The sequence below is a fragment of the Lampetra planeri genome, unplaced genomic scaffold, assembly GCF_965212315.1.
Source record: "Lampetra planeri unplaced genomic scaffold, kcLamPlan1.2.h2 scaffold_309, whole genome shotgun sequence".
NCBI classification, from domain to species: Eukaryota; Metazoa; Chordata; class Hyperoartia; order Petromyzontiformes; family Petromyzontidae; genus Lampetra; species Lampetra planeri.
Window position 1 is genome coordinate 1 of NW_027615133.1, and position 11,721 is coordinate 11,721.

Sequence of the window (11,721 nt, forward strand, 5' to 3'; positions counted from 1 at the left end):
TTAACATTTCTTCAGTAGCCAGATACAACCGACATTCTGTACATAGAGTTATGGGTTATCATTGATATTAAATATGCTTGGGCCTCCAGGCATTATACTGACCACTTGCCTTGCTATACCAGGCCAACAGATGGTCGTCAATAGTAGCAAGTGCCGTAAAACAGCCTGTGTGATACATTTGAGGATGATTCTTTTTTTATATCTCGTTAATGTTTGAGTGTTCTTGTCTATGTAATATGTGAATATCACGTGTGACTGTGTATATATATATGTGTATTTCTATGCTTCTATGCTGACATACATTGCGTGGGTCTTACTGTTTTCTGTATGCAGCTGCCAGTTCCTCTGCCACTTTGCTGTACAGAATTGGTCAGATGGAGCGAAGACAATCAGCGGGAGAGAAACCATTCAAGTGCACTGTGTGTGGGAAGGCGTTTGCATATCCATCACATCTTCAGGTCCACCAGAGAACACACACGGGAGAGAAACCGTTCAAGTGCACTGCGTGTGGGAAAGCATTTCCACGGTTATCAAATCTTCAGGGCCACCAGAGAACACACACGGGAGAGAAACCCTTCAAGTGCACTGTGTGTGGGAAGGCGTTTGCAGATTCATCACCTCTTAAAAGACACCAGAGAATACACACAGGAGAAACACCCTTCAAGTGCATTGTGTGTGGGTTGGCCTTTTCACAGTCATCAAATCTTAAAGAACACCAGACTACACACACAGGAGAAAAACCCTTCAAGTGTACTTTGTGTGGAAAGGCATTTGCACGGTCATCAATTCTTCAGGGCCACCAGAGAACACACACGGGAGAGAAACCCTTCAAGTGCACTGTGTGTGGGAAGGCATTTGCAGAATCATCACATCTCAAAATACACCAGAGAAGTCACACAGGAGAGACACCCTTTAAGTGCACTGTTTGTGGGAAGGCCTTTGCAAAGTCATCCCATCTTAAAACACACCAGAAAACACACACGGGAGAGAAACCCTTCAAGTGCACTGTGTGTGGGAAGGCGTTTGCAGATTCATCAAATCTTCAGGTCCACCAGAGAACACACACGGGAGAGAAACCCTTCAAGTGCACTGCGTGTGGGAAGGCATTTGCACGGTCATCAAATCTTCAGGGCCACCAGAGAACACACACGGGAGAGAAACCCTTCAAGTGCACTGTGTGTGGGAAGGCGTTTGCAGATTCCTCACCTCTTAAAAGACACCAGAGAATACACACAGGAGAAAAACGCTTCAAGTGTACTGTGTGTGGGAAGGCGTTTGCAGATTCATCACCTCTTAAAAGACACCAGAGAACGCACACAGGAGAAAAACCCTTAAAGTTCACTGTATATGGGGGGAAGGGTTTTCAACAGTTAGGGGATCGAAACAAGCATCAAACCATTCATCAGAAAATTAATCTGAAATCGGCTTGTGAAAGTCAAAGTGCTGCAATGAGTCCATCCCTCATGAAACAAGAACCAGAAAAAGATTTGAGATATGAAACGTGGCCAGGATTGAAGGCGAAATGTCAAGAAGTGAAAATGAAATTTGAATCGGTGAAGGTGAAAAGTGAAGTGACGGTAAAGAGTGAAGAAGTGATAGTGAAATGTGAGGATGAAGATTCAACTCCAAAATCTGACCTTCACGTCGATGGAGACAGCGTGAAGCTGGAGGAGACTAGGGACTCTGAGGCAGAGCGAGGCAACTCCCAGAAATTTGTGGATGTGGAGGTGTGGGTGGATTTTTTAGACAATACTTTGTCAAATGGAGACCAAGTCGATGTGTATCATTGAGCTTAGTATAAAGAAGTTCCATTCCATTCAAAGGCCTTTCCCATAATAGAGGTTTTTTGGGTTAGATCGTGTAAATATATAAATGTGTCGTTAAAACCCGCCACCACCCGACAGCCAAACTAGTAAGGGTTGTCACGTAAACAGAACATGCCAATTTGTCACTAGTACAGCACACCGGTGTGTTGGAGAGCCAAGCCACAACATTTACAATCGGAGTATGATGTTTCGCAGTCATTACAGCGAGCTTCATCAGGCGACAGCCAGATTTGTGCCTTTCCCATTGCAAGGTTTTAACCTCCAAGTGGTCAATAGAGGCAGCCTGAAGCTGGAGGAGGCTGCGGACTGAGAGAGAGTGAAATGAAATCCAGCAGTTTGTGGAGGTGGACTTTTTGGAGGATGCAGAGTCGGAACGGCCAGCATGTGTGGTTTTGGAGGTTGGGTAGATCTGTAAGCAGGAGCGGGAAACATAAAAGATCCACAGCATTCAACGTGTTATATTTATATTAATAATTGGCGCTAGCATAAATGTGTTATTTCTTTCTCACTGTACGTAGCCAATCTTGCAAATCAAAGGTGAAATGCTTCAGCAACTGCAAGCGGCTTATATCATATTTCATCTCAATCGTTCGACGGCTCGCCCAAGCGGCAGCTGTCCCTTTGTGGTAGAAGGTGACTCAGTACCGACCTGCACGTGGACATGAGTCTGCCAGTAGGGTGGAGCGATGATTGATGTGTAACCCCAGTTGGGTCGTTTGTGGCTAATCTTTCGAATCTGGCAAATTTTGACCCTGACACCATGAATGTTGAACATCCACTGTTAAGCAGATGGTGCATATTTTTGGTCAATATTGCTGCAGTAATCATGAGGGCTGCCGGACAGATGTGAACTGTGAACTTATTTTTAAATCCTTTATATTAAGTTCGCATGCTTGCTTGCTTGCGTGCTTGCTTACGACCGTGCAATTCTTTCGGTCGTTTTTTAACCCACTTCCCGTGATCCAATCGAGCTGACATTCTCCACACAGACTCGTTGTGCCAGACAATTAATGTTCGTGAAAAAAAAAATCCCAAAATTGTACACTTTTTAGGCAAAAAAAAATTATTTTACATATATTCAAATATAACTCATTCTTGGCTTTGGCTGAACGTCACAGTATAAGAGCCCAGAGCGTAACCCCTCCACAGGCCGTGGCGGAGTAGCGCAGTTGGTAGCGCCCTTGCTTCCCATGCCAAAGGTCGCGGGATCGATCCCCGCGTCCTCCACAGGCGAATATATTTTTAAATCCTTTATATTAAGTTCGCTGCCACGCATATAAAGGATTTATAGTGAAAAACTTTGTTTTTACGGGTTATACTTATAACTAATATCAACCGTGCTATCACTTGGCTTCTCGCATTCTAAGAATGCATGCAGGTGTAGGCATCCATTGAGAGATCAGTGTACAGTAAATGCGCTGTAATGTGATGCAGTTTATTTCAATGCAATAATTGAATGTTGGCGATGTGTCTCTTGATCATTTAGAGTTATAATTTTAACACGTATGATCTGATTTTGAGCATATACAGCAAAATATCTTATCCAGCATCCATGGGGAATCGAGGGTGCCAGTTCATCAAATGTGCCAGTTGTCTGAGAGGTATACTTTATGGTTCAGCAAAATTCGCAAATGTGAAAACATTTTTTTTATGAAGAAATTAAGCATACATTTTTACTGATATTAAAAATAATTTACTATTTTACAGAGGCACTCGCCAGTCATTTGTACAGCATTTTAAGTTCATAGTTGAGAAGCAGTGGTGCTGTTTAGATTACAGTGTACAGTAGTGCAGTATTGTATGTACAAGTCCAGTGAAACAATTAGGTTAGGCAGCCCACAACACGATCACAATGGCCGATTGCAGATTACATTTGCGATTCCATTTAGTGCTACCACTCGGCAACGTCATAAAGCACGCTGCAAGATTGCAGAATTTTTCTCGATACGTGAAGTAATATTTATTTTTCAGCTTGACAGATGCCGGTTGATAGAGCATTCCGGATGGTAAAGTACGTGATAGCAGAGATTTTGCTGTAAGTACCATTTGGTATTTAACGGTCAAAAATGGAAAGTCCTAAATAGACGAACTTTTGTTTTGATCGTAACCTGTGCGGAACATTTAATTGATTGCTGTTGTTCATGTGATGCAGGGTCAAAAGCATTTTTGTAGCTTAGGAACCATATCGCCCAACTCATTGTCTTCTAAATTACGAATAGAAGGGAAAACACTGAAATGTTACATAAAGGAGATTTTCTCCACAACACTAATTATGTTGTGTTATCTGACCTATAAACCTGATTTTTTTGTCTGCCTGTGTCTGCTATGCCTATCCTCGTAACGCTTTCAACTGACAAACTGTAGGGTTTATGTTTTAACAAAGTACACCAACAAACTAAGCCCCTCCACGAAAACCGCTATTTGTTTTTGCTCTTGGTCCAATGTAAACTAATAAGATCACACCTTGTAACAATGTACACTGATCATAATGATAACTTTGAGCGTGTGCTTTGCATCTGCGCATGCATAGAAACGCCACCTCACTGTTGCCCGTAGCAACGCAAACAAGCTTTTTGAATGGCGATGGGAGGGAGGTTCTCCGCGTTAAAAAAGGCAAAAAATCAGTGACTGCTGCACAAGCACACAGCTGAGGTAAATCCTGAACAGTGTGATGTCCCCCCCCACCTCAATTTGCATTTACTACAATAGTCAGTATATGCTACGAGAGTGAGTAGATAGTCCAGAGGTGGGACAAAGTCATTGTTATGCAAGTCACAAGTAAGTCTCAAGTCTTTGCTCTCGAGTCCCGAGTCGAGTCAAAGATGAGGCAAGTCCCAAGTCGAGTCAGAAGTCAAAGCCTGCAAGTCTCAAGTCGAGTCCAAAGTCCTACCATTTTAGTTTCGCGTCATTTCAAGTCCTCTTACCACAGAAATAAAATTTATACAAATCATGTATGTCTGTAAGATTTGTATTTATTTAAACCTCTTTTTATACAATGACATTAATCAAACACAGTAAAAAACAGAAAATTTAATTTTCACAAAAAATGCTCTTATTTCAACAGCATATTGCACTAGAACAATGCACAGCAGCTTCAGTCCTGTATTGCATTGACCTCATATTGCAAAACAGTTTAACTTTCAAATAGACATGGGTTCTTTTAGCCTAAACTTTTTTAAACATGTCATCAATAAAATCCTCACTCCTCAAAATGATCACTTCTGAAAAACTGGACCAACCTGATAATATAATTGGAATGCCTCCATAGAGACTGGTGTGTATGAGAGAGAGAGAGCTGTGTGGACAGGTGATGAGCAGAGAGTGAGTGTGTGTGCGCATGCGTGCTGTGGACAGGTGGAGGGAGGCCCCTACACTGCATTGCATTTGCAAAAGATCAAATTGGCCAAAAGTCTGTCAGTCATTTGTGCACGATGGGGACGCAGAATGATGCCACCATGGCTGAAAACTCGCTCCACTGGAGCACTAGAAGCAGGCACTGCCAAGACTCGGATGGCTACTTGAAAGAGTGAAGGAAGAGTCTTACTGTTCAGTGCCCAGAACAAAAGGGCATTCTGTCCTTCTGCCATGTCAATGTAGTGACTTAGCTGTACTGCTGGTGGGGTCCCAACATCCCTTTTCTGCCTCTTATGGTATGCAGCAAACAGCCCTTCTCCTTCCATGTCCTCTAGTTCTTCAGTAGGCACCGGCACAGGCACAGGTTGCTCCGTCTCTGCAGCATCTTTCAGGATCAATTCTAAAAAAACGTGTCACAACAGCAGAAACAAAAGAGCTCTTATTACCATTACTGATGTTGATGATACTGTGCAAGACTGAAAATTGTTATTATTGTTAAAGTCAGATTAATATCACATTAGATCCTAGATCAGATTAAGATCAAATTATTTTACGTTGCATTTAAGTTGCATTGCAAGTCAATAAGATTTACCTTTAACTCGTTGTGCCACCTCTGCCTTGATGTCACGGTTGACCAGCACATGGGGCTCAATCCACAGCAGACAAAAGGCTGGATCCAAGGCAGCTGCTTTCAGGTAGACTGTCTGAAAAGGGGGCAGTGATCCCTTCTTGAGACTGGGCCATTTTCACATTAATGAAGATCCCAAGAAATGTTTTTTTCCAGGGATGCCTGCAGACCTCTGACCAGGCCGCTCAGGAAACGAACTTGAGGCTTCAGCTTCTCAAGATAGTGATTGAGGGACAAGACGGATGGAACAACTGCACTGATTGTAATGACTTTCTCCCCCTGTGTCAAATCAGTTGCTTCTCCGAACGGTTTCAAGATGTCCACCAACTCCTTCAGCAGATTCCACTCTCGTAGTGTGAATGACAGTTCTTTATGCCCGGCCTTCTCAAGAACTGCGCAGAGCTTTTGCTGATCACAATGAAGGACTGCTTTCACCTGCCGCAGTGTAGAATTCCACCTCGTGCTCACTGCAGCAGGGATGCCTCTGTGCTCCCCAAATTCACCATCGAATATGTCTTTAAACGTTGTGCTTGTGTGGAGCAGGGAGCTAAGTTTTGATAACTTGGAAGGACATGCCGCTTTTGTTTCTTTCAAACCGTCTCCCACCATCAGGTGCAATGTGTGTGCAAAACACTGCAGGCGCTGTTTCTTTGCCATAGCAGCATCGACGGTTTGCTGGTCTTCTAGGGTTAAGTCATGCCATAGCTCAGGATCATCAACATTATCTCCAGCATCATCATCTTCCTCCTGTTCGCTGGGGAAGCAGACCGTAAATGCCTTGCGCATGTTAGCAGCATTGTCACTAATGATATAGTCCAATTTAGCTTTGATGTTGTATTCATCACATATTGCCTCAAATTGGTCACAGATGCGCTCCGCTGTGTGAGAGCCTTTGAAGCGGTTGCAGGCCAAGAGATTTGTCTTTAGCTGTACCCTCTCTGCATCTCTCTCCATCCAGTGCACAGTGACACCAAGGAATCCCCTCATCTTTCGATCAGACCAAATGTCCACAGTGACTGAAACATGGTCAGTGTTGCTCAATTGAGTTTTTAACTTTGAACGTCTCTCCTCAGCAAGGCTCTCTGTTTTTGTGGTCAGCGTTCGGCGACAGACTGGGGTATACTTGCTGTCCAGCACAGCCAGAAAGTGACGAAAGCTCTTATTTTCCACAATAGATAGAGGAAAATTGCAATCAATAATCAAGTCAGACAGTATCGCATTGGAGATGGCCTTCTGCTGTGGGTGGCTCATGCTGTAACGCCCTACACGAGTGTCCAGGAATTGTGAGATTGAAGGCTGTTGTGGTTCATCTACGATGCTTTTGTTCATCTGGTATTCTTCATACCTGTAACAGAAAAGAATATGAAACAGATGTCAGAAAATCCCTTATAGCCACACATGTTGTATTTGAAACTACTCTTTACTCATATCAATGTTGTTGTGTTAATATTCATTGTCTATTGTACACTACGGTATACGATAATACATTTCAGTTTCAGTGTATGCAATATTAAGAATATTTTCACTGCTTCAAAAGTCATAAGAAAGCCCTTTCCCTCAAGAAACTGAAGTCATATGCTTTATAGCAGTGGTTTTCAAAGTGGGGACGGGGACCCCTGGGTGCCGCGAGGGGGTGCTAGGGGGGCCATGGCAAGTTGGCATGAAAAGTATAGCAAAACAAAATAATTGAATAAATTAAATAAGTAAAATAAACCAAATTAAACCAAAAATAAGCTAAACAATATCCCCATTAGTTAAGAACTGCACTATAATAATCTATTGCATCTCTGAATATTACTACTATAATCGTTATTATTTTATTATATACTGTATATATCCCAGTGGTGCGCTGCCTCACAGACCTAGACTACGGTAGCACGCTATGTCCATGCGCTGCCTGCTGTTTGGGCATGATATGAAAAGGGAAGGCTAATGGTGGATCTTCTGTGACTGTGTCATCATTTTCCTCTTCACAGTGTATATGTCTTACTATGTTTCCTGTTGTACTTGGATGGGTTTAGGGATGCACCAACTCCATCGAGTTGTGAAAGGAGGTGCACAGAAAAAAGAGTGTGGCACGGCCCATGTCAGGGGGGCCTTGGCTGGAATCTACTGGTATATGGGGGGCCTTGTCATGGTAAAGTTTGGGAACCCCTGCTTTATAGTTCACTCTCTCCTGCACACCAGATTCCATGGTGCCTTGCTGCATCACACAGCAATTGCAGGTCTACTGCTGCCTCATTCATTGTTTAATTGTGATAGTTTATGTCTTCAGCGACAGTTCAGCTTAGTTGTGATTAACCAAAATTACATAAACGACCTCAATGAGGCAGCACACCAGCCACTCTGAAACTGAACGATTGAAAGAGTAAAACTGGAAGGCCTGTTTTTGTCTCATGTGTGTTGGAGAGACTGAGCTATACATTTGTGTTTATCCGTCTAGCAGCAAGGTAGAAATGATACTTTAAAACGGACGTTGACATGATGTTGAAGAGGTTTTCCATCTGAGTGTGCTACACTCATGTACCTCATATAATCGGGGTTCAAAAATCCCTATTTTTGTAAGCATTAACCAGCAAGGGAGACGTGCGTTTACTGTCTCGTTGATACAGTAAATATGCAGCAGCTAGTAAGTTACGGTACATCCGATAAGGTGCTTAGCATTCGTTCAAAACTTACCTTTCTTTGTGCAACTTCAGGTGTCGAACAAAGTTAGACGTTGTGGCAGCACCGTCTGTAATCTTCGACCCGCATGTTTTGCAAATTGCAACTCGTTTTTTGTCGACTACATCGTAATTTTTATAGCCAAACGAAACTATCTTCGGTATCATTTTGCAAACTGGCGCGTTGTTGCTTGTTGCGCTTCATTGGTTGTCTTGCAATGTGCCTGCTTAGATGCTGTCCAATCAAAACAACGTGGGACTACAGTGATTGGATGTCGTGCAGGCAGCGCGCGTGCTCTCTGCATGGATACAGGTGGTGCACATTTTTTTCACAGATGCAGATAAACTGAGAGCGGCGCGGCCGTGTGAACATTTTTTCCCCCAGTTTTCATGGGAAGTAGCAAGTCTTCTCGAGTCAAAAGGCGCAAGTCCAAGTGAAGTCACGAGTCATTGATGTTAAAGTCCAAGTCGAGTTGCAAGTCTTTGTACATTTTGTCGAGTCGAGTCTGAAGTCATCAAATTCATGACTCGAGTCTGACTCGAGTCCAAGTCGCATGACTCGAGTCCACACCTCTGGTAGATACTACTATAGTGTCGGTAGATATTCTATGGTTCTTTCAGTAAAGTCACGTAGATAGAAAAAATAACAATAAAATGAGACAAATAAAGTGAATAAAAATATCACGACGTTTTGATCGCGACACGCGGTCGTCATCAAGAACAGGGAGGTTAGCCTCTGAGGGAAAGCTGTTTACAAAGGTTTAGAGATGGACGGGGCATCTAATGTTAATGTAGGAGAGGACTCCGACACCGGCAGTCGGTCTACATCAGGGGTCCTCAAACTTTTTAAACAGGGGGCCAGTTCACTGTCCCTCAGACCGTTGGAGGGCCAGACTATAGTTAAAAAAAACTATGAACAAATTCCTATGCACACTGCATATATCTTATTTTGAAGTGAAGAAACAAAACGGGAACAAATACAATATTTAAAATGAACAACAAGTAAAGTTAAATCAACAAACTTGCCAGTATTTCAATGGGAACTATGGGCCTGCTTTTGGCTAATGAGATGGTCAATGTCCGGTTCCATATTTGTCACTGCTAGTCGTAACAAGTGATGCAAGTGTGCATCCGTTAGTCTAGATCTGGTTGGAGATTTCAAATGTTTCATTCTGGAAAAAGTCTGTTCACAGACATAAGTGCTGCCAAAGATGGTTGCTATTTTGAGTGCATGGTTCTTGAGATGAGGATATGTCTCAGAGGGGAGAGATGCATAGAAATTATGAAGGCTGCTTGACTTGAATGCGTCTTTCAGAGTCACAATTCTGCAGTTCAGCCAGTTGCATTTGGTAAATTGTATCCACATTTTCAATGTCAATAGAAAATGGGTTACAGAAAAGCTGTATGTCCTGTTCATGGAGATGAAGCTCTTTAAATCTAAATTGGAACTCCTTTTGCAATTTTTCCAGTGAATCCACACATGTTTTGTTTGGGAATGCAACCAATGGTTTTTCCGCTAACAGATTTTGAGTTGTGGGGAGATGGCAGAAGTTTTCCTCCTTCACTTGTTTGATGAGGAGGCCTAATTTTATTTCAAATGCTTTGACATGTGATTGCATATCACAGATGAGCTTCCCCTTTCCTTGAAGTTGCATATTGAAACTGTTGAGTAGCTCTGTTACATCTGTCAGAAAGGCAAGGTGCCATTTCCATTCTGCATCATTGAGCTCTGGTACTAATTTGTTTTTTGAAATCAGAAAAGCTGTAATCTGTGGAAGTAAGTCATAGAAACGTTTCAAAACTCTCCCTCGACTCAGCCAACGGACTTCTGTGTGGTACAGAATATCTTCATAGTCAACATTTAGCTCAGACAGAAATTCCTGAAATTGTCTGTGGTTTACTGCATGAGCTCTAATGAAGTTAACACAAGATACCACCATTTTCATAACAGAGTCCCACTTCAGTGATTTACTACACAGCGCTTGTTGGTGGATGAGGCAGTGTATGGCTATTGGATGAGAATGGTTATGTTTGTCCATCTCTTGGTTAATGCGAGCAATTACTCCTTTCTTAGACCCCACCATGCTAGGAGCACCATCAGTTGTCACACTGGCTAGTTTAGCCCAGTTCAGCTCCAAACCATTCACAGTTTGGCAAACCTTTTCATAGATATCCTCTCCTGTAGTTGTTCCTTTGATGCTTTGCAGTGCAGAAAGCTCTTCTGTGACTTCGAAATAGTCATTCGTCCCACGAATAAAAATTAGAAGTTGTGCAGAATCACGAACATCATTGCTTTCGTCGAGTGCCAAGGAAAAATAGGAAAGTTTTTTTGTGGAGTTTTGCAAATGCTGATGCAAATTGTCTCCCATTTCTTCAATCCTCCGTGTAATTGTAGGTCCTGAAATACTCACTGTACTAAATAAATCGGCCTTCTTTGGACACATCTCTTTGGCAACAGAAAGAAGGCATTCTTTAACAAATTCTCCCTCCACGAATGGTCTGCCAGTGCACGCTATTAGCTTGGCAACTTGAAAACTTGCTCGCAGTGATGAAATATTTAGCTGCTTCTGCTTCACAAAAGTATTTTGCTGAGTTAATGTATATTTCAGTTTTAATATTTTATCTTTTCTCACTTCTCCGACCAAACAATCATATTTATCTTTATGTTGAGTTTCATAGTGTCGACGTAAATTGTATTCTTTGAACACAGACACTATATTCTGGCATATCAAACACACAGCTCTTTCCTTGTACTGCATGAAAAAGTAATCATAAGTCCACTGTTCTTTGAATATCCTACACTCCGAGTCAATTTTTCTCTTTCTTGACATCATTGTTTTCTAGGGAGTCAAAATTGCTATTAGTAAAATACCAATATATACAGCGCTACAAAAACAATATACCAGCAATAACTTTGCCCACACAGAGACATACAGACTGCACTGCCCATCAATGCAGTCTGACTGGGGGAACTCCGCTTTTACCCCAGGCTCACACTGGTGCGGGTGCCATTAAAAAGTCAATTACACCTGCAGTTTTGTTCACAGATCGCAGTGCGATCTGCGAACTCGCATAGGAATCTGATCGCATGGGGGAGAAGACCCATGCGATCCGATTCCACTGCAGGAAAAAAGAAGGCACATGTGCCTTTTTTCTTCCGAATCTAATGCAAGTTCAGCCATACAAGCATATGGCTGAACTCGCACTGCTCAGAGATCGCAACAGTATTAACCGGGGCTTACACAACATA

At 42.5% G+C, this 11,721-nt stretch overlaps 1 protein-coding gene and 1 long non-coding RNA gene across 2 annotated transcripts; one reads left to right on the forward strand and one right to left on the reverse strand.

Annotated features, from left to right (window-relative positions):
* The first annotated feature begins 6 nt into the window (after window positions 1-6).
* Window positions 7-4,776, forward strand: LOC144740820 (uncharacterized). Its single transcript, XM_078623543.1, has one exon. It carries the CDS (start codon window positions 375-377, stop codon window positions 1,788-1,790), a length of 1,416 nt encoding a protein of 471 aa, XP_078479669.1. The 5' UTR covers window positions 7-374; the 3' UTR covers window positions 1,791-4,776.
* A 2-nt stretch (window positions 4,777-4,778) lies between these two features.
* On the reverse strand, window positions 4,779-9,026 carry LOC144740822 (uncharacterized). Its single transcript, XR_013589786.1, has 3 exons — window positions 8,488-9,026; window positions 5,773-7,153; window positions 4,779-5,580 (listed from the first exon to the last, which is right to left on the reverse strand). It is a non-coding gene; the product is annotated as an uncharacterized LOC144740822 (long non-coding RNA).
* Between the last annotated feature and the right edge of the window lie 2,695 nt (window positions 9,027-11,721).

Coding starts and splice junctions, on each gene's coding strand:
- LOC144740820 (XM_078623543.1), top strand. CDS start 375: ATGGAGCGAAGACAATCAGCGGGAGAGAAACCATTCAAGTGCACTGTG.